The 20,371-nt window shown below is 43.9% G+C and overlaps 1 protein-coding gene across 1 annotated transcript in view; it reads left to right on the top strand.

Annotated features, from left to right (window-relative positions):
• Positions 1 to 5,422: 5,422 nt before the first annotated feature.
• The window catches only part of Pole2 (DNA polymerase epsilon 2, accessory subunit), a 26,754-nt gene continuing 11,805 nt past the window's right edge, over positions 5,423 to 20,371 (top strand). The window contains 7 exon segments of the mRNA XM_021179493.1: positions 5,423 to 5,490; positions 7,319 to 7,419; positions 10,585 to 10,660; positions 11,284 to 11,361; positions 11,707 to 11,800; positions 18,540 to 18,614; positions 20,132 to 20,238. Coding sequence (XP_021035152.1) covers positions 5,423 to 5,490; positions 7,319 to 7,419; positions 10,585 to 10,660; positions 11,284 to 11,361; positions 11,707 to 11,800; positions 18,540 to 18,614; positions 20,132 to 20,238 — 599 coding nt within the window.

Raw genomic sequence — 20,371 nt, 5'->3', positions numbered from 1 at the left:
AAGGGGTGGGGGTGGGTGGGTGGGGGACTGGGGGGGAGTGTATTGGGGACTTTTTGGATAGCATTGGAAATGTAATTGAGGAAAATACCTAATTAAAAAACAAAACAAAACAAAACAAAACAAAAAAGAAATGTGTGCCAGCTATTCCCCTTCCCATGTTCAGGACCAAAGCCTCATTGGAACAGTTTGCTTTTTGCTCTGATCTTCGATTGCTTTTGCCATAATGTCCAGATATCACCACCCTCTGAGCTTCTGGCACCTTCTAACATGAAGGGTCACTGAGGTCTTGGGGTACATACCCATTTAGCTTGCTTTACAAGGATGTTAGCCTGATCAAAACTTCTCAAGCCTTCCTATCCCAGCTCCATGGGTGCCCCCTCCCTTCTTAGAAAACAAGCTATTAAAAAGATGGGTAACTTGGGTGAAGTGGAAAATGAAAATATATCAATGGCTTAGAAGCTCTGCAAATACCTACACCTGTTTTACAGTCACAGGTATCTTTCTAGGCCATAATACTTCCAAGAATTTTATAATTGTGCCCCCCCCCCCGCACCTAGTAGGGATTGATCTCCTGTCTCCTTGTTTTATTCTTTTTCTTTTTTGTGTTTTGTTTGATTTTTGTTGTTGCGATTTTTGTTTGCTTTTTGGGACAGAGTCTCCCTATTATGTTACTCTGGCTGCCTGAAATTCGTTATATAAACCAAGCTGGCCTCAAACTCACAGAGCTCCACCAGCTGCTTCTGCCTCCTGAGTGTTGGGATTAAAGGTGTGCATGGCCTCCATAATTTTTTAAAAGATTTATTTTATGTGTATGGATAGTTTTGCCTGTATGTATGTATATATGTATGTATGTATGTATGTATGTATTATGTATGCGCATCATGTGTGTGCAGTGCCCATGGAGACCAGAACTGGAATGATAGATGATTGTGAGTTACCATGTGGGTTTGAATCTGATAAGCCGTTTCTTCAGCTCCAAGCTGCTAGTTTTTGTTGGTTTAGTTTGTTTTTGAGTCAGAGTCGGTTGGTATTGAACCCACAGAGATCCATCTGCCTCTCCCTTCAAAGTGCTGGGATTAAAGGTGTACACAACCAACCCCATCCTCATCCTCACTGCTAGGTACAACAGGTACCTTAAGCAAAGGTCATAAAAGGGAACTAATGATTTACTGTGGGTGCAAGGACAGAAGACAGAATATTGACTGGGCTTATCTATACAAAGCTTCAGTGGTAACTTAGTCACAAGAATGAAGAGTTTTAAGTCTCCATGAACCTGTAAAGCTAGAGACAGATAACAAATGTCTAGTCTTCCAGATTTCTTTCTCTTTATTATGACTTTTGAAACTTGGTATGTATATAGTGTATATGGGCAAATATGTGCCAGGAGCCATGGAGGAGAAGCTAAAAGCTGGCAGGCAATCTTCCTGAGATGGTTTCACCATGGACCGTGACAGCAGGATGGGTGAGGCCTTCCAGGCAAGGCTGAAGAGACTGCAGTACAGGAGAGATCCCTGCTGTTAATATGCTTTTCCTATTATTATTAAATAGATATAACACTTACTAGCTATCAGCCCACCCTTTTGAGCAGATTTTTGTAAATCAATGAAGATATACTGTCTTGTAGTGACGCTATATAGACAAATAGATTATTTCTTATTTCTTTTTTTAAGGTTTGTTTGTTCATATTTATTTATTTATTTATTTATATGAGTATACAGTGGGTCAGCTACCATTGCAAAAGTAACATAGAACTAAGATAAATAAATGTTATATTATAATAAAAGCAAACCTAATATCTTGCAAGACTGTCTTGTCCCCCTCCCCTGCCTACACTTTTTCCCCTTAGCTACCTTCAGGAGAGAACAAGAATGCCGGAGTTGGCCTCTGGCAAATACGCAGGTGGGTGTGTGCATTAGTCAGTGTGTCCAGCTAGTCCTGAGAATCCATCTGTCTCTGCCTCACCCCAGAGCTAGGACTACAGGTATGCCACCACGCCCAAACTTGGATGTGGGTGCTAGAGATCAGAACTCAGGTCTTCATGTTTGAGTGGTGGGCCCTTTATCAACTGAGCCACCACTCAGCCTCTCAGGTGCTTTTATAAAGCTGTAAAACAGTGATTTTTTTTTTTTTTTGCATCACTTCATCTATATAATGAAAACTTTTTAGTGGAAATAGGCACGATAACAAAGCAAGGTTCTGGGTCACCATGACATCTCTGTACTTTGGTAATCTGTCTTTACTGTTCTTAGGGTGATAACCTTGGTGGAGATATCTGGAGGTGAGCTATCCTTCATATCAGTGAATGTGAATTGGCCTTGGGATCCACCAGCTAAAGGACTACTGAAAAGGGTATTAGCAAGGTCAAATGCAATATAGAGAGATACCAGCACGTACCAACTACTATGTCAAAAGATCGATGTGGGGTACAATGGTCACTTCTACTCAATTCTCTAGTATCCACTCTCACTCTCCAGGAGCCATCTTGGCTTTTCACCGTTCCCCTGACCCCTGGCTTTCGAAAGGGTCATTCATCTTTACCCCGTCTAGCTGTTTAAAGGTTTCTGTGATTTCATCGTAGCCCCTGGGCAGTCTGTACTGTTTGACGTTCATAGACCAGGTCAAGATAGGCAACTTTATAGGCTCCTGTCTCACCTAAGCACCTAGGACCACCTTTACAGTTTGCACTGTCAGTACAGCTCTCCAATGCTGGCGTGCAGGGTATGTCCAAGTAATATGCTCACCCAGAACATTCTCTTGCAGTGGAGAAATGCATATAGTACACCCCCCCCCTCCCAGAGAGCTGGGCATAATCGCCACCCAGGACAAGTTTAATCTTTTTGTTTGTTTGTTTTTTGGGTTTTTTTTGGTTTTTTGAGACAGGGTTTCTCTGTGTAGCCTTGGCTGTCCTGGAACTCACTCTGTAGACCAGGCTGGCCTTGAACTCAAAAATCTGCCTGCCTCTGCCTCCCAAGTGCTGGAATTAAAGGCATGAGCCACCATGCCTGGCAAGTTTAATCTTTTTTTTAATTATTTATTTTATGTATATGAGTACATTGTAGCTGCCTTCAGACACACCAGAAGAAGGCATCAGATCCCATTACAGATGGTTGTGAGCTACTATGTGGTTGCTGGGAATTGAACTCAGAACCTCTGGAAGAGCAGTCAGTGCCCTTAACCTCTGAGCTATCTCTCCAGTCCCCAAGTTTAATCTATTTTTTTGTTTTGTTTTGTTTTGTTTTTTTTCCGAGACAGGGTTTCTCTGTATAGCCCTGGCTGTCCTGGAACTCACTTTGTAGACCAGGCTGGCCTCGAACTCTGAAATCTGCCTGCCTCTGCCTCCCGAGTGCTGGGATTAAAGGTGTGTATACCACCGCCCGGCTAAGTTTAATCTTTTTAAGTGTGTGTGTGTGTGTCAGTGTCTGTGTGTCTGTGTTGTATGTGCCAGTACAGCATACATGTGGAGATCAGAGGGCACACTGGAGTCTGTCCTTGCCGTCTACCTCGATTCAGTTCAGACAGGGTCTCTTAGCTTTTCACTGTTGCTGGCCCATGAGCTTCCAAAATTCCTGCTGACTCTATCTTCTATTAGGCTATAGGTATGCTGGGATTGAAGATTCTCAGCACCACATATGGAATTATGTAGGCTCTGGGGATTAGAACTCAGGTCCTCAGGCTTGCATGGCAAGCACTTTTTCTTATGGAGTGATGGCAACAAATGGCAGAATCAGGAAGCTGAGAGCTCCTATCTTCAAATGCAAGCACAAAGCAGAGAAAAGAGCTGGAAGTGGGGTGATGCTATACAATCTCAAAGCCTACTGTCTTAGTTGAGTTTTACCGCTGAGAACAGACACCATCACCTAGGCAACTCTTGTAAGGACAACATTTAATTGGAGCTGGCTTACAGGTTCAAGGTTCAGTCCATTATCATCAAAGCAGGAGCATAGCAGTGTGCAAGCAGGCATGGTACAGGAGGACCTGAGGGTTCTATATCTTGTTCTGAAAGCAAATAGAAAACTGGCTTCCAGGGAGCTAAAAGGGTCTCATTGCCCACCCACACAGTGACACACTTCCTCCAACAAGGCCATACCTATAGTCCAACAAGGCCACACCTCCTAATAGTGCCCCTCCCTGGGCTAAGCTTATTCAAACCACCACAGCTGCTCCAGCACAACTGCACCACCTGAATCTCTCCAAACAGCGCCACCAACTGGGAACCAAGAGTTTACACACCAGAGCCTATGGGAGACATTTTTATTCAAACCACCACAGCTGGGATCTCTCTTTGTTGTCTAGTTTAACTTTTCAAAAGTTTTGAAATGCAAAATCAAGCAAATATACACATGCTTTCTTTTTACTGTTTTCCTTTTCAGAAAGATCTTAACTATATGCCCCAGAGATATTGCTTATACTGTTGTAGAAATCATTCAAGTTTTTGGCTTATTTGCCTCTCCCCCTCCCACTAAGCCTCAGGTATCTTAGGCTTGCTTTGAACTTGCTGTGACATCAAAGATGGCCTTTGCCTCCTGATCCTTGCACCTCCCCGTTCTGAGGCCTGGGATTACAGATCTGTGACCTTATGCCCAGAGCTTCCTTGTGTCCTGTAAAGTTGAATGCTTATTTATAAACAGCCAATTGTTTATTCATCTCACCAGCACAAGTATGTGTGTGTGTGTGTGTGTGTGTGTGTGTGTGATGGATGGATGGATTTTTATATAAGGTCTCACTGTGATTCATTGACTGGCCTGGAACTCACTCTCTAGAACAAGTTGCCCAGGTGTTCACAGAGATTCCCCCTGCCTCTGCCTTCTGAGTTCTTGGATTAAAGGGATGTGCCATCACACTCAGCAAGAGGGAACATTTTAAGATGTGCTCTACTGAGTCTGCTTGTAGGACTGAGAATAACAATTCAAGAGCAGCTCCACCGCACTGGCAATTCACCTCAAACTCCACCAGTAAAAAAAAAAAGGTATGTCATGAAAAAAGTGGGACTGCTAAATGATGGCAGCGGATCGTGGAGAGGCCCTCAACTAAAACTGGTCGGATCGGAGTGATCGAAAATGGTGAAAACACAGTATTTCCAGAACCTGTGTAGAACGGGGGAAACAACGGCTCTACAACTCTCCTAGCCCTGGAAGGGAAGACTCTGGGTGCTGGAAGCTTGGGTAGAGTCAGAGTAGAAGAGGGTAGCTGAGGGTCGGGGGAGCTGAGCGTTCAGAAAATGCGTTTGGGAGAAAGGAAGCTTGTTTCCACTCAGACCACTTCTACTTCACTCCCTAGGCAGGGTCTGAGATTCTCAGAGGCCCTGCAGTTAGTAAGGCCAAAAAAAACCCCATCTCACCAGCCCAAGAATATAAGGGCGGGACAAGGGGTGTGTCTATTCCGGGAGAGGGCGGGGCGTCGGCGGTGGCGCCAAATCGCGAACATGGCGCCGGAGCGGCTGCGGAGCCGCACAGTCTCAGCTTTCAAGCTGCGGGGCTTGCTGCTCAGGAGGTGAGTCTCGAGGTAACCTCTCCCGCCGCAATGCCCTATCTAGAACATTCTGTCGTAAGAGGTGATGTCTCTCCGATGCATTTGAGGTTGCAGAGCCTACCTGGGTTTCCGCGACCCTGGCGCCGGGTGCGAATGTTACTTCCAGGCTGGGCGGAGCTGCGCGCTGACGCCGAATTGAGCCGGGAAGATGGGGGCGTGCTGGCTTCTGATCAGCTGAGGTCCCCGCCTCTGCAGGGTGGGAATCATTACAGTGTTACTTCTGGAAGTTACAGAGAGACGTGTCAGAGAAGGAGAGACATGGGTGAATCCATATGCGTGTCTGTTGGCGATTTATATTGTAGAGTATGAGTCTTCCAAACCCGTCTCTGTGTGGGATTCTCATTATTGCCTGAAGAAGTAAAATTTGGATAGATTTAAAACGTGTTTTTAGTTTAGTTTTTTAGATTTCCTAGTTTACAATTTGCCCCCAAAGGAGGTTTTCCTAGCTGTAGTGTGTCTTTTCAGTCTTTAAAAATGAACATATCCAAGAAATCTCTTATTACAATTTACATTTTATAATACACTTTCCGTGTAAGTACCTGCTGAGATCCGTATAGCTTTCTGAGTCAGAGTTTGAATGTTTTGTTTTCGTAACTGTGAACTTTATGAACCTTTTAGCTTTACGTTTTGCCCAGGAGTGTCCAAGGGTCAACCTGGGTCTACCCAGGGAGAAAGTGATGAATTTAATTTGGTTAATCCCTGACATTTGAAGAGAGGATTAATTGAGCAAATAGCTTTTCCTTTCCTTTCACTTAAAATGTACTATTATAAAGCTGTTGGGAGCTCATTAATTGATTCATTGAGATATACACTCAAGTTTTTTTGCTTCAAAACACCGTGTGTGGCATTAAACGCCATGGGACTTTCCTGTGGGAAGACAGTGTGTTATCTAGTGCTGTGTAATAGATTACCCTGTGATTTAGAGACTCAATGGCACTCATACCTGCTTTCACTGTGGGCCAGGTATGCAGCACAACTTTAATCCCAGCACTCTGGAGGCAGAGGCAGGTGAATCTCTGTGAGTTCCAGGACAGCCAGGGCTATGCAGAGAAACTGTCTAGAAAATCAAACAAAAACTTAAATAAGAGTTTCAGCTTTGAGTCTCATACACTCCAGTCAGGACAGGGTCATCTCACATGTCCAGTGTACCCAGCTCATTTAGATTTTTTTAAAAAAGATTTATTATTATATCTAAGTACACTGTAGTTGTCTTCAGACACACCAGAAGAGGGCATCAGATCTCATTTCGGATGGCTGTGGTTGCTGGGATTTGAACTCAGGACCTTCAGAAGAGCAGTCAGTGCTCTTAACCACTGAACTGTCTCTCCAGCCCAATTTAGATTTTTTTTTAAAGGTTTATTTATTATTATACATAAGTACACTGTAGCTGTCTTCAAACACACCAGAAGAGGGAGTCAGATCTCACTATGGGTGGTTGTGAGCCACCATGTGGTTGCCGGGATGTGAACTCATGACCTTTGGAAGAGCAGTCAGTGCTCTTACCTGCTGAGCCATCTCACCAGCCCTAGATTTTTTTTTAAAAGGTGTTTTACCAAGATCTGCTGCAGGGGTTTGTTGTTATTTTACCTGTTCACTTATTTTTTTAATTAACTGTTTCAAACCTTCATACTTTAGAGGGATACTTGAGGCTTTAGAGGGAGAAATGAGTTTTCTGTTATGTTAGCTTTTTATAAAACTTGAGTTGTATAAGATTTAAGTAAAAGTTTCCCCCCACCCCACCCTAAGCCCCCGAGAAATTCTTGTTCTCATCTTTTCTTTCTGTCACTAGTGAAGCCACCAAGTATCTGACTGAAGCTCTCCAGTCTGTCACTGAATTGGAGCTAGAGGAGAACCTAGGAAAGATCATCGATGCAGTTGAAAAGCAGCCCTGTAAGTAACATTTTCTGGTGACGCTTAAATCGTTGTACCGTTGTGTCCTCTGATTCACATTTAAAAGGATACTGAGGCTCCATTATTAGCGTAGTGCAGTGATCTGAGATAGTCACCAGTAGTGTCTTTTCCCAAAGGGTTAGTTTCAGTTGCGACCTCAGGATATCCTGGTCCTTTTGTAGTTCCCAGTCTCCTGGAGAGGCGGAGTTACCACAGCATCTTTTCTGTATTTAACGATTGCACTTGATGTTGCCCTTTAAAGAGTTATGCTGCTGTTATTGTATATTGTTATTGCTATTGTTATTTTGCATGTGTGTATACACTTACGCTCCGTGTAGGTATGTGGAGGTCAGAGGACAGCTTTGGAGCAGGTTCTCTCCTTCTACCGTGTGGGTCTGAAGATCAAACTTGTGTCACTAGAATTCTGTGGCAAGCAAGTGCTTTTACCTGCTGAGCTATGCCATTGGCCCTGATCTGATCCCTAATGGTGTCTTGTTTTGCTCTTTAAACCTGTGACTGTCTTATCAAGTTAGATACTCTTAAGTGTGTGAGGGAATAAGAGGAAAGTAAGAAGGCCTAAATCTCCTGCTCTGCCAGTTAAATTCTTCATCTGCTACCACCACAGGCACTGGCCTAACAAGGAGAAATGAACCAATGTTTCTACCGCCAACAGAATAGGAGTTTTAGCCCAATCTGATATGTGGTATGGATGCTAGCTAGCATCTTCAGTGATGTTAAAATTTATGTGGTCCGGACTGGTGAGATGGCTCAATGGGTAAGAGCAGTGACTGCTTTTCTGAGGTCCTGAGTTCAAATCCCAGCAACTACATGGTGGCTCACAACCATCTGTAATGAGATATGACGCCCTCTTTTGGTGTGTCAGAAGTCAGCTACAGTGTACTTATGTATAATAATAAATGAAGCTTTGGGCCAGAGCAAGCAGCGACTGAGAGAGCAGAGTTGACCGGAGCAAGCAGATGTCCTAAAAATTAAATCCCCAACAACCACATGAAGGCTCACAGTCATCTGTACAGCTAGAGTGTACTCATATACATAAAATAAATAAATCTTTTTAAAAAAATTCATGTGGTCCATGATACAGAGGAGAACTAGCTCTCCGTTCACTTCTAAAGGTGGGATTTTAAACACACTCTTTATAAATTCCTTTACAATGAACATTTAGGAAATCATAATTATTATTAATTATCGTATATTAATTTCAAATGGCATATTTTGCCTGAAGACAGTGACTAAGGGTACACACTTTCTGATCACACCTGAGTTTGTGTTGCTTTCTAGCCTGTTTATCTGTGTTCTTAGGCTGATACTCAAAAGTTGCTCTCCCCATCAATAAGAACTGGGGTGGTAGCATCAATAAGAATTGCTGGTGTGGTAGCATACCCTAATTCTGGCACCGGGGAGGCAGAGGCGGCAGATCTCTCTGAGTTTGAGCCTAACCTGGTCTACATAGTGAGTTCCAGGCCAACCAGGGCTCCACATTGAGACCATCTCAATAAACCCAAAACAAACAGAAAAAGCAGGCATATTGATCTGAGTGCTATGAAGCACCTGACTAATGGAATAAAGTTTGTAAAGACGGTGTGGTACATTTACCAAGTCTGCGGTGAAAGAAAGCTGTCATTTATATGGTCTTTCTACCGTTCCAGTGAATCACAGTGGTTTCCAATAAGTTACATTCCTCCAACCTCACTGACGCTAACTGAGTTTATGTCACTAAATAATCTTCAGAAAGCAGAGACTCATTATTATATATTAAGGTATTATGGCTGTATTTGACAATGGGAAAATAAGGTATTGACACGTGGCCTTTATGATTTAACTATTTTCAGATCAGATCAGGGCCAGTGACATAGCTCAGCAGGTAAAAGCACTTGCCACAGAATTGCCACTCGTGGTGACACGAGTTTGATCTTCAGACCCACACGGTAGAAGGAGAGAACCTGTTTAACCTAAAGCTGAAAATCCAGAATCAGAAATGCTCCCAAATCTTGAGTGTCAAAAAGAGTGTCCTAAGTAGAAAGCGCCTCACCTGACCTGGTATGACGAGTCACGGTGTTGTAGACAAGTCCCTTCCTGAAGGCTGTGTGCAGGGTGTACATAAATCATGAGAAAGCCAGCCGTTCGGCAAGTGTTTGCACTTCCGTCACGCGGGAGGCCAGCCTGAACTATATACGGAAGCCCTGTTTAAAAAGCCCATCAAAAGGCATAGGAAAGACTTTCCAGAGGCTGGAGAGGTGGCTCAGTGTTTATGAGCATTTACTGTCCTTGCAGAGGACCCAGACTCAGTTCTCAGCACCCACCTGCTGGCGGCTCACAACCTCCTGGAACTCAGTTCTAGGGGATCCCATGTTTGCTTCTGGCTTCTGTGGGCTCCTTCACGCATGCTGGGCATATAAATTTATGCTGGTGCACATAAATACACATGAATAATAAATAAATAAATCGTTTAGAAAAGGAATTTCTTATTTGGACTTAAGATCTCATCCCCAAGAAATCTCATTTATGTATAGAATACAGTTATTCTAAAATCTGCAAAGAGTCCAAAATCCAAAACTCTACTGGTGTCAAATGGTTTTGAATGAGATACTTAACCTATTGCAAAACTCCTTTGTGTGTTATTTTCAGAAGTGCGTACAAATAACGATGCTTGTTTTTGCCTGGTGTGGTGGTGCACACCTTTAATCCTAGCAGAGGCAGAGGCAGAAGCAGGTAGATCTCTGTGAGTTTGAGGCCAGCCCGATCTAAGAGTTTGAAGCCAGCTGAGGCCACATATTGAAACCCTATCTAATAAAAAAAGAGTAGATCAGGTACTTTTATACACTGGGCCATCTTTCTATTTGTTATTTTTGTTTTGTTTGTTTTTAATAGAATGTAGCTCTATAACTCAGGCTAGCTTAGAACATGGTGGGTGGGATTACTGCTGCGTGCTACTATATCCAACCAAAGAACTAATTTTTATGCCTTGATTTGGGACAAGGTTTCATGTAGCTCAGGTTGGCCTCAGATTCCCTATGTAGCCCAGGATAGCCTTGAACTCCTGATTCTCCTGCCTCCCAATTCTGAGTGCTGGACTTCTTGGTGGGAGCTCCCATATCTGAGTCTTCAGGTCTGTTTTACATTTTAATTTTGAACTTCCTTTTTCAGTGTCCTCGAACATGATCGAACGATCTGTTGTGGAGGCAGCTGTGCAAGAGTGCAGTCAGTCTGTGGATGAGACTATGTACGTGGGTGACAGGGACGTCTGTGGAGGGGTTACTAAGTGCTCATTTTCATGGGAAAACATCTAGTGATCAACAGTTCTCCACTAGAAGTTGTCGTTGCTTGTTTCATTTTGAGGGACAGCCCTCGTTATAAATCTCATTATTAAATGATTTGTTTCATTATTTTTTTCTAGTGAGATTATAATATTTGTATATTACCGACATAGTGTGTTTCCAGTCAGTCTGATTTAATGGTCTGTGTGCTATGAATGAATTAAATTGAACATCAAAAGTATAGTTGACTGATTGGTTGTTTGAGACAGGCTAGGCTGGCCTTGGGGTTTTGATTTTCCTGTTTCTGTCTTCTAGTGCAGGGAGTGTGGGAGTCGGGGGGGGGGTCTGTGGGGGGATGGTGACCGAGGAGGGTGGGAGGCACCATTACTCCTGGCTCCTTTGTCTTTCTTAAACGTAGAATGTCAAGCTAAACATTTTATCCTCTTGTTATTTGTGACACAGTAGAAAAAGTGATACATGGCTTGGGGAAAATATGCAAGGTATTATATGCAAAAGATAATGTGAATTATGCTTATAATATTTGAGTTTTATTAAAGATCAGAACTGTGTTTAATGGGTTGTTTTTCAGAGAACATGTTTTCAATATCATTGGAGCTTTTGATATTCCACGTTTTATATATAATTCAGAAAGGAAAAAATTTCTTCCGTAAGTATACCATGTCTCATTTATCGATAGAAGATGATTTTTAAGATTTATTTTATGTGTATGAGTGTTTTGAGTGTATACTGTGTGCGTGCCTGGTGTTCCTGGAGTTCAGAAGAGGGTGCTGGATCCCCTGGAGTTGGAATTACAGGCTCTTTGTAGCTACCATATGAGTCCCGGGAACTGAACTCAGGACCTCTGCAAGAGCAACAAGTGTACTTATGCATTTTTTATTGATTGATTAAAAAGTTAATTACAATTTGCTGACCTTTGTATTTTATATATATATATATATATATATACACACACACATATATAGTTTTTTTAATGGCATTCCTTTTTTTCTAGTCTATCCATGACTAATCATGCTGCACCAACCTTATTTGGAACAGCAAGAGACAAAGCCGAGCTGTATCTTGAACGCTACACCATTTTACACCAGGTAAGTTGGGAATGGGAGAACATCAGCAAATTGGGGAGGAAAAAGAGCTTTGGTAAAATCTCTAGGGTATTTAAAGGATTCATTTTTGTATATTAAAGTTGGTCATTCAAGGCCGGGTTTGGTGTCTCCTATCCATTATCCCAATACTTGAGATCGCAGAGGCAGGAGTAGGACCCTGTCTGAAAAAGAAAGAAAGAAAGAAAGAAAGAAAGAAAGAAAGAAAGAAAGAAAGAAAGAAAGAAAGAAAGAAAGACGGAAAGAGAGAAAGAAAGAAACAAACAAACAAAGAGAGAAAGCAAGCCATTCTGTAGACTGCTCACGGCTCTGCAACTGACACCCTACTGAGAGCACAGAGGTACAGAGTACCATTCCCTTTAATGAAATGAAAGAGCGTGGCCAGAACTTAATATTTGCTGTTGAGGTGCCAGGCATTGTTTGGCATTTTGCATGCATTATTCACCTCAGTAGTCCACTAGCACGAACAGATTCATGAATGCTGGACCCCTGCTTTCCAAGTGAGGATCCTGAAGGCTAGAGCGGTTTCACGACTTTCCCAGAGGTCACACGTAGAGAGTTGGGACAGGATTCAGACTCAGTTTGTCTAATCTGTCCAAAGCCCACTATATTCCCTCCAAGCAAGGGAGTATTTTGTTATGTGCTATGAAAGATACACAGACAGTGGATTCAACAGGAGAACCAGGGAGGGGGTGAGGGACATCCTGGCATAGCATATGGGCCTTGTGGATGTGCGTGGTAAGTGTGAACAAGAACACAGCAAGGGGAAAAGGACTCTGTGCAGGGAATACTGGACAAGCAAGGGTAGTGTGGGAGTGAGTTGCCTACAGTGCCGGCCACATGGGAGGCTAAAGCAGGAGGATTACAAGTTCAAAGTCTATGCAAACTGTAGAGTGAGTTCGGTAGTAGCCTGGGCAACTTAATGAGGCCCTGTGTCAAAATAATGCAGATCAGGGGCAGAGGGCAGCCATCTGGAGAAGGGCTGAGAAGGGCTTAGGAGGCATCTGCAGTGGATGAAGAACCGGGGCTGTGAGATGGTGGCGTGTGGCGGTAGCGCAGGCCGTCTGAGGATGCCTGTTCTCAACAGTTTCTGTCATGCACGGTCACCCTGAGCTGCAGCTCTGACCCTGGCCCAGCTTTGCGTGGGCATCTTTTTTGTGGACGACTGCTGCTGTGGAGTGGAGTTAGGCCTGGTGGTTGAGTTCTCCCATCGGATGCTTTTGGCCTCACCTGTACTTTGCTCCTGTTTGGCTGGAGGCAGACAGAAACTGTTCCTTCTTTTGTTGCTGTCATTTTGCTTATACTGTTGGCTGTCCTTCGGACCCCAGAAACCCGCTATGAAATCCCCGGTTCTGGAAGACCCCTCTCAAGCCCTCTATCATTTTGAAGCTTTTGTTATTATTGTGCAAAATATTGGGTTTCATTATGATGTGTGCTTTGATCACGTTTCTCTTCTGTCAATCACTCTCTTATCTTCTTCATGATCCCCTGTCTACTTTCATGTCTTTCTGAGTGTGAGAGTGAACACTCAGTGAGTGATTCGTCCCTTCCGAGCTGGTTTATTTGGCGCGGGATGTTCTCTAGCTCTGTCCATGCTCCTGAAAATGAGTTTGTTCTTTGTGGCTGAATAATATTCCATTGTGTGTGTCTGCTGGCTTTGCTGCCTTCCAGTGTATACCAGGCCTTGTGCAGCATGGTCACACGATGCGTGTGTGTCCTATCTGTCTGTCTGTCTATGGATCAAGCGCAGCCTGATTTCATACTGAGTCACAGCCAGCCTGTTCTGGTTTACTCTTTGTCAAGCCTCCACGCCGATTCCCTCCGTGGCTGGAGTGATATTCTTGCCCACAATGCATAAGGAAGGTCTGTGTGTCCCTTCCTCCTAGCTGGCATTATCACTAAAATTGGTTTTCTTTTTTAAAAAAATTTTATTTGTGTATATGTGTGTCTCTCTGTGGGTATCTGCCACATGCCAGGAGAGGGTGTCAGATCCTCTGGAGCAGGTGTTGGAGGAAGCTGTAAGCCACCTGTGCATTGTAGTAAATATTTCATCTCAATCGGGGTTCTTTACTCCGCCTTTGATCATTCAGTTTCCAGATAAAAGACACACAACTTTTGTATTTATAGTAAGCCTTAAAGCAGTAGAGCTGGGCAGATATCTCCCCTCTAAGTAGACTCTATTAGAGTCTACTTCCCCATCAATAACTCTGAGTTATGACTTGCCATGTTCCCTCTGGGCCACTCTTAACTCCAATTGGTCAGTCCTCGTGGCCATGTTTTCATGACTTACCTACCCCATGGCATCTTCTCTCTCCACCTTCTCCCTTTTTCTCTTCGTGGTCACTGCTCAGACCCCAAGCCTGGGAACCAAAGCTTTGCCTCTTTCTCTTCTGTCCATCTCTAGGCTGTAGGCGTCTTTATTCACCAATCAGAGATAACGTGGGGCAAAATTGCATAGCATCATGGGTCTATATGAGAACCTCCTTGTCCCTGGGGGCAGCCAGATCTTGGGGGTCAGTATTAGCATTATAATATATAACAAAACCAAACCTCAGTACCTATGTGAGTACTGGGAAATGAACTCTGGTCCTCTGGAAAAGCAGGAAGCATTCTTAACCATGCGGTCATCTCTCCTTCTGTTTCTTGATAGCTAACCTGCCTGGGCTGAGATACAACTTCAGTGTAGTTTTTATTTATATTTCTTCTTTCTAAATTTTTATTTATTGCTATATGCATGTATATGGTGTTTGAGGACCACACATGCCATGGCCCTTTTGTGGAGGCTATAGGACAACTCTTTGGAGCGAGTTGTCCCTTCCACCTTTCCATGGGATTGAACTCAGGCTGGCCGGCTTGAGCGGCGGTGCCTTTACCCCCGGAGACATCTTGCCAGCTCTTGATTTGCGTTTCTTTTATGGATTCTGTTTTGTTTTGATTTTTGTTGTTTTTTTTTGAAACAGGGTTTCTCTGTGTAGCCCTGGCTGTCTGGGAATTAACTCTGTCCACCAGGCTGGCTTCTATCTCATAGAGATCTGCTTGCCTCTGCCTCCTGAGTGCTGGGATTAAAGATGTGGGCCACCACCGCCTGGTGGATGTTGGTCATTTTTGAATGTGGTTTTTGTTTGCTTGTGTGTTCGTCTGAGTATGTGGACAAGCATAGGGTGTGTACCTGTGCACTTATGTGCAAAACCAAGAGGAGAACACCCGTTGTCCTTCACTCTCAGACTCTCTTATTCCCTGTTGAGTGTCTCTCACTAAACCTGGAGCTTGCTTTTCATCTGGGGTAGTGGCCAGCATGTCTCGGTGGACCCCCCCCCTCACCCCGTGACCATTTCCCCCATTTCCTCGGCATTGGGGTTATTGGTGTGCACAGCCTTACTGAGCTTTTCAGGTAGGCACTGGGGATCTGAACTTGGGTCCCCTTTCCTGTGCAGCTACTTACCACCGGCCATCTCCCACGCCTTTTATTTTGACACAGTCCCATTTTTTGGTTGTGGTTATTGTAACCTCAACTATTGGCATTCTATTCAGAAAGTTGTTGACTCTATCTATGTCTTGAAGTGTTTTTTTTCTGTTTCCTCTTAGTAGTTTCAAAGGCCCATTTCTTAGATTAAGGTCTTTGTCTCCTTGTGAACTGACCTCTTGTACAGGATGAGACAGTCAAAGCAGGTTTCATTCTGTGTGTGGATGCCTGGGTACCCAGCACCGTTTGGTTGTCAGAGAGGCTCTCATTTCTTCAAGGTGTATTTCTGGCACCTTTTGAAAATTTGGTGGCTGTGACCTAATGGATTGATTTCTGGGTCCTGGGCTCTGGTCCGTGGCTGACATGTCTGTTTTTGTCCCAGCACCATACAGGTTTTGTTACTATGTCTCTGTAGCATAGCTTGAAATCAGGTATTGTTCTCCCTCAGGATTGCTTTTTGCTATTCAGGGCTTTTGCGCTTTCTTAAGAATTGTAGGTTTTATTTTGGTTGGTTTGTTTCTGTTTCTATCCAGAATGCCACTGGAATTTTGATGGGGATTGTATTGAATGTACAGGTTGTTGTTTGGTAGTATAGCCATTTTTACAGTATTCATCCTGCTGCCAACCCACGACCGTGAAGTGTCGTGCCATGTGCAGCCTCTCTCGGTCTCCAGTGTGTTCCTTATCAAGCCCACTGAGCAGTGTGTACTTTCCTATGTAACTTTCTCAAACCCACCTGCCTTGCCTTCATCCCGTGCACCCCTCTCTGCCTACCACAGGTTCCTGTTTGTTTTTTACTCTGCAACATTTGCCTCCATGTTCTTTACAGAGACGGTATCAGCTGTCAGTCGCTCTTTCTCTCCCTCTCATGTCTGAGAAGTGCTGTTGCTTGTCTTAAGTACTGTTGACCTTAAGTTCACACAGACCAATTCCAGATCTTCCTGCCCCAGTCCCGAGTACTGATATTCGGGGCATGTATAACCATTCCCAGGTCCGCCTCATAGATTTCGGTCTACAGTGTTTTGAGTGAGATAGAAGACCACTCACATTTTCTTTTCTTTTTGGTTTTTTAAAGATTTATTTATTTATTATATGTAAGTAAGTACACTGTAGCTGTCTTCAGACATTTTTTCTTCTTGCTTCAGCCTCGTTCGCTTGCTGTAGCTGTCATCAGACACCCAGAAGAGGGCATCAGATCTCATTATGGATGGTTGTGAGCCATCATGTGGGTGCTGGGATTTGAACTCATGACCTTCAGAAGAACAGTCAGCGCTCTTAACTACTGAGCCATCTCTCCAGCCCTCACATTTTCATTGTAACAATTTAAGTCTGCCATTATTCCACTTCAGATTTATTTTCAGAGAGGGTCTCTTGCTTCTTGGGCTAGCCCCAAACTCATTGTGTAGGGTGACCTTGAACTTATGATCTTCCTGCTCTGCCTCTGGAGTGGTAAGCGTTTTTTTTTGTTTTTTTGGTTTTTTGTTTTTTTGTTTTTTTTTTCAGTTTAAGATTGTGAAAAACTCCAAGTGACTAAAACCAAAGAAGGAATACATTAGTTTGGCCTGTGTTACCAGGAAGACTAGAGGGCTGTGGTTTTAAGCCTGGCTGGATCCAGGTGCTCATTCAGAGACCATTATAAAACATCTGACTTTTCTATATCTCCGCTTCCTTTTTTTAAATCCTTTTATTAAACCCTGTCACCACCTGCATCGGGGACAAAAAGAAAGGAGCCATGTTGACCCTGGTGTGTTGCCAGGTTTAAGTTCTAGTGCACCTCTTTTGCAAAAAGTATTATCCTTTCAAACAAGTTCTCCTTATGGAGTGACAGAAATGGCTAGTAGTAGCCATGGCGACAGTCAGAAAGAGTCCTCTTGTCCCGTGGTCCTGGCAGAAGGCTTGAACCTCTCTCACTTGCTCACCCTCGTGTCAGTCCATATCTCTGTTTTCATCTTTCAGGCCTGGGCTGTCTTCAGAGGGGGGAAGGGGCATCCGCCTGCCAGAGTTCATGAGTGATGGGAGGGGGCGGGCGGTTCCTAAATGGATGCTGTGCCTCAGCTAACAGTCCACCTTGTGCACACTCACACTAACTTTGTATAGGGTGGTAGGTAGTCTTGACAAGACTGGGTGCTTTCCCAGTGGCTTGCCTTGGTGGTTACGTTTGATTGTGAGTCTGACTGGAGCAAGACATACTTAAGAACACTGCTGAGTGTGTTTGTGAGGGCACTTCTGGGGCCATGAGAGGATTTACCACCCTCCTCACTCCAGTGTGGACAGCACCGGCCACTGGACCAATTTCAAAGCAAAACAAGAAAGTAGGCTAAACGCTGAGCCCAGCATTCCTTCTGCACTTTTTATTTATTTATTTATTTATTTATTTATTTATTTATTTATATGTAAGTACACTGTAGCCGTCTTCAGACACTCCAGAAGAGGAGCCCAGCATTCCTTCTGCACTTTTTATTTATTTATTTATTTATTTATTTATTTATTTATTTATTTATTTATATGTAAGTACACTGTAGCCGTCTTCAGACACTCCAGAAGAGGGTGCCAGATCTCGTTACGGATGGTTGTGAGCCACCATGTGGTTGCTGGGATTTGAACTCTGGACCTTCGGAAGAGCAGTCGGGTGCTCTTACCCACTGAGCCATCTCACCAGCCCCCCATTCTGTACTTCTTTATAGTTTGTATGGACTGTGGCTCTCAACCGTGAGCCTAGCAAAACCCTTCCTCCCGTAAGCTCCTTTTTGCAGGCAGGGTTGCAGGGTTAGATGAGAGAATTAACTAATATTGAGCTTCCTGTATACTCCTTTATTCATAGCCTCCTTCCTTTGGACACCCCCGTTTCTTGGCCTGAGTGTCTTGCCTCACCCTCTTCCTTACCGTCTTCTATCATTTGGGTCTTGTTAAATGATCTGTCTGGCCTGGTGTGCAGGCACCTCCACAGAGCCGTTGTATGGTGGCTTTTCTCTCTCACTAGCTTCTGTGCTGAGGTTTTTAAATGCTTCTTTTTTGAAAAGTTGCTGTAGGGGTTGGGGATTTAGCTCAGTGGTAGACAGAGTTGCCAAGTTGGAGCTGGGCCCTGGGTTTGCAGTGGAGGGATTGCCAGGGATTTTTGCATGCTGTTTTATTAATACTGATTTTCAAATGTGTTGAGAATAAGCAACTGTAAGAGCTTAGGGCAGAGTTTGTCTCCTGTTAATAATGAATCTTTCTTTTAAATGTCTAATTCAGTAATTCATAAGGATCTCTTTGTTTCAGAGGACGCACAGACATGAATTGTTCACTCCTCCGGTGATAGGCTCACACCTTGAAGAAAGTGGGAGCAAGTTCCAGGTTTGGACCTTGTCTTAATTAATGAGGGGGTGTATCTACTAATACAAGTGTGATATTCAGTGCTGCTCTTTTGTACACTTACTGTAGTGTGTACTCTCGTGATGTGACACAGTTCCAACATGTGGGTGGGACCTGGCAATGCTTTCCCCAGTGAGCCGTCCTGCCTGCTTGGCCACTTTTAATTCATTCAAAAATAAATAAATAAACTTTTTTTTTTCCATTTTTGCTTGAGGCAAGATCACAGTATGTACCGTGGCTGGCCTAGAACTTGCTATATTGACAAGTTGGCCCAAACACATGAACACACACACACACACCTCTGCCTTTCAATGCTGGGATTGTAGGCACAGCTACATGACAGCTGCTGGAGAGGCCATGCCTACTGTCCTGGGCTCTGTAGCTCTTCCGCAGAAGCTAACGCTCCGTCTTTGGTGTCTGGAACCAGGGAAGCACCTACAGTTTCTGGCCTCCAGACCAAGTCCTGCTCTGCTCTCTGAGCAGCTTCTCAGTATCCTTTGTGCCTCGCTCAGAATACCACTTGTTATCCCGCTCAGAATACTGCTGTTGCCTGTCCTTCTCTTGGTCACCATACAGCACAGACCTGTTGGACTAACACGTGCCATATCCATTGTAAGGAAAGCTTAAAGAAGCATTGGTTTCAATACCACCGCACCCCCACCCATGTACTCAGGAAGCAATCCAGTGACCGTGAACGCAGATGGGCCCTAGAGTTTTTGTAACTTGAATGGAGGAGATGGAAACTTCCACATTCATAGTTTGGAAGGTGATTCCCAGACAACACTGTCCTTTTAGTTCCAGCAGTCTGCCTGGCCACTCTCAGTCTGTCTGTGGCTCTGTCTTCTTCTCTAGCACTCAGGACCCCTCTTAGTATAGCCCTTGCTTCTTCTGTCTGTGCCTCCCCATTTTCCCGAGCCTCTGAATGGATTTTGAAGGGACCCCTCCTAGACAGTGTTCATTAGATTCTCTGCCTTGGTAGATCAGAATTCACTATGCTGCGGATGTGAGAGACTGGAACAGTCATACTGGGTATTGTTCAGACTACTGCTTGGGAGTGTGGTGGTGCGGACCTATGATCCCAGCACATAGCTGGAGGCAGGAGAGTGAGAATTCAAGCTTACCTTCAGGGCTATATTCAGTCCAAAGCTGGCCTGGCTTCATGGGACTCTGTTGCAAAAAACAGAAACTAACAAAAATTAATGTTCAGTGGTGGCACACAAAGAGGACACACTAACAGAGTTGTCCTGGCTGTCCTGCACCTCACAGGCTGGCCCCACACACAGCATTCCTCCCTCCTTAGCCATGAACTCTCAAGCTTGCCTTTGGTTACATTTCTGTTCATATACATTTGACAGTTTAGCTTTTCATAGGCTAAAATTAAATTTGCTGATTAGTCTTTCTACTCGAAAGCACCTGTATATAATATGTACTCAACACTTATTTTTAAGAAAATTAGAATATGCTTTTAGTGTTTAAGATTTTATTCTGTTTTATTTTAGCTTAAAACTATAGAAACCTTATTGGGTAGCACAAGCAAAGTTGGTGATGTGATCGTCCTGGGGATGATAACCCAGCTGAAAGAGGTAAGTTGAGGGCTGGAGAGATGGCTCAGCGGTTAAGAGCACTGACTGCTCTTCCAGAAGTCCTGAGTTCAAATCCCAGCAACCACATGGTGGCTCACAACCATCCGTAACAAGATCTGGTGCCCTCTTCTGGAGTGTCTGAAGACAGCTACAGTG

This window comes from Mus caroli, chromosome 12, assembly GCF_900094665.2.
Source record: "Mus caroli chromosome 12, CAROLI_EIJ_v1.1, whole genome shotgun sequence".
In the NCBI taxonomy this organism is placed as follows: domain Eukaryota; kingdom Metazoa; phylum Chordata; class Mammalia; order Rodentia; family Muridae; genus Mus; species Mus caroli.
Note: the sequence above shows the minus strand (reverse complement) of the source record. Positions and strands in the feature narration are given on the sequence as shown.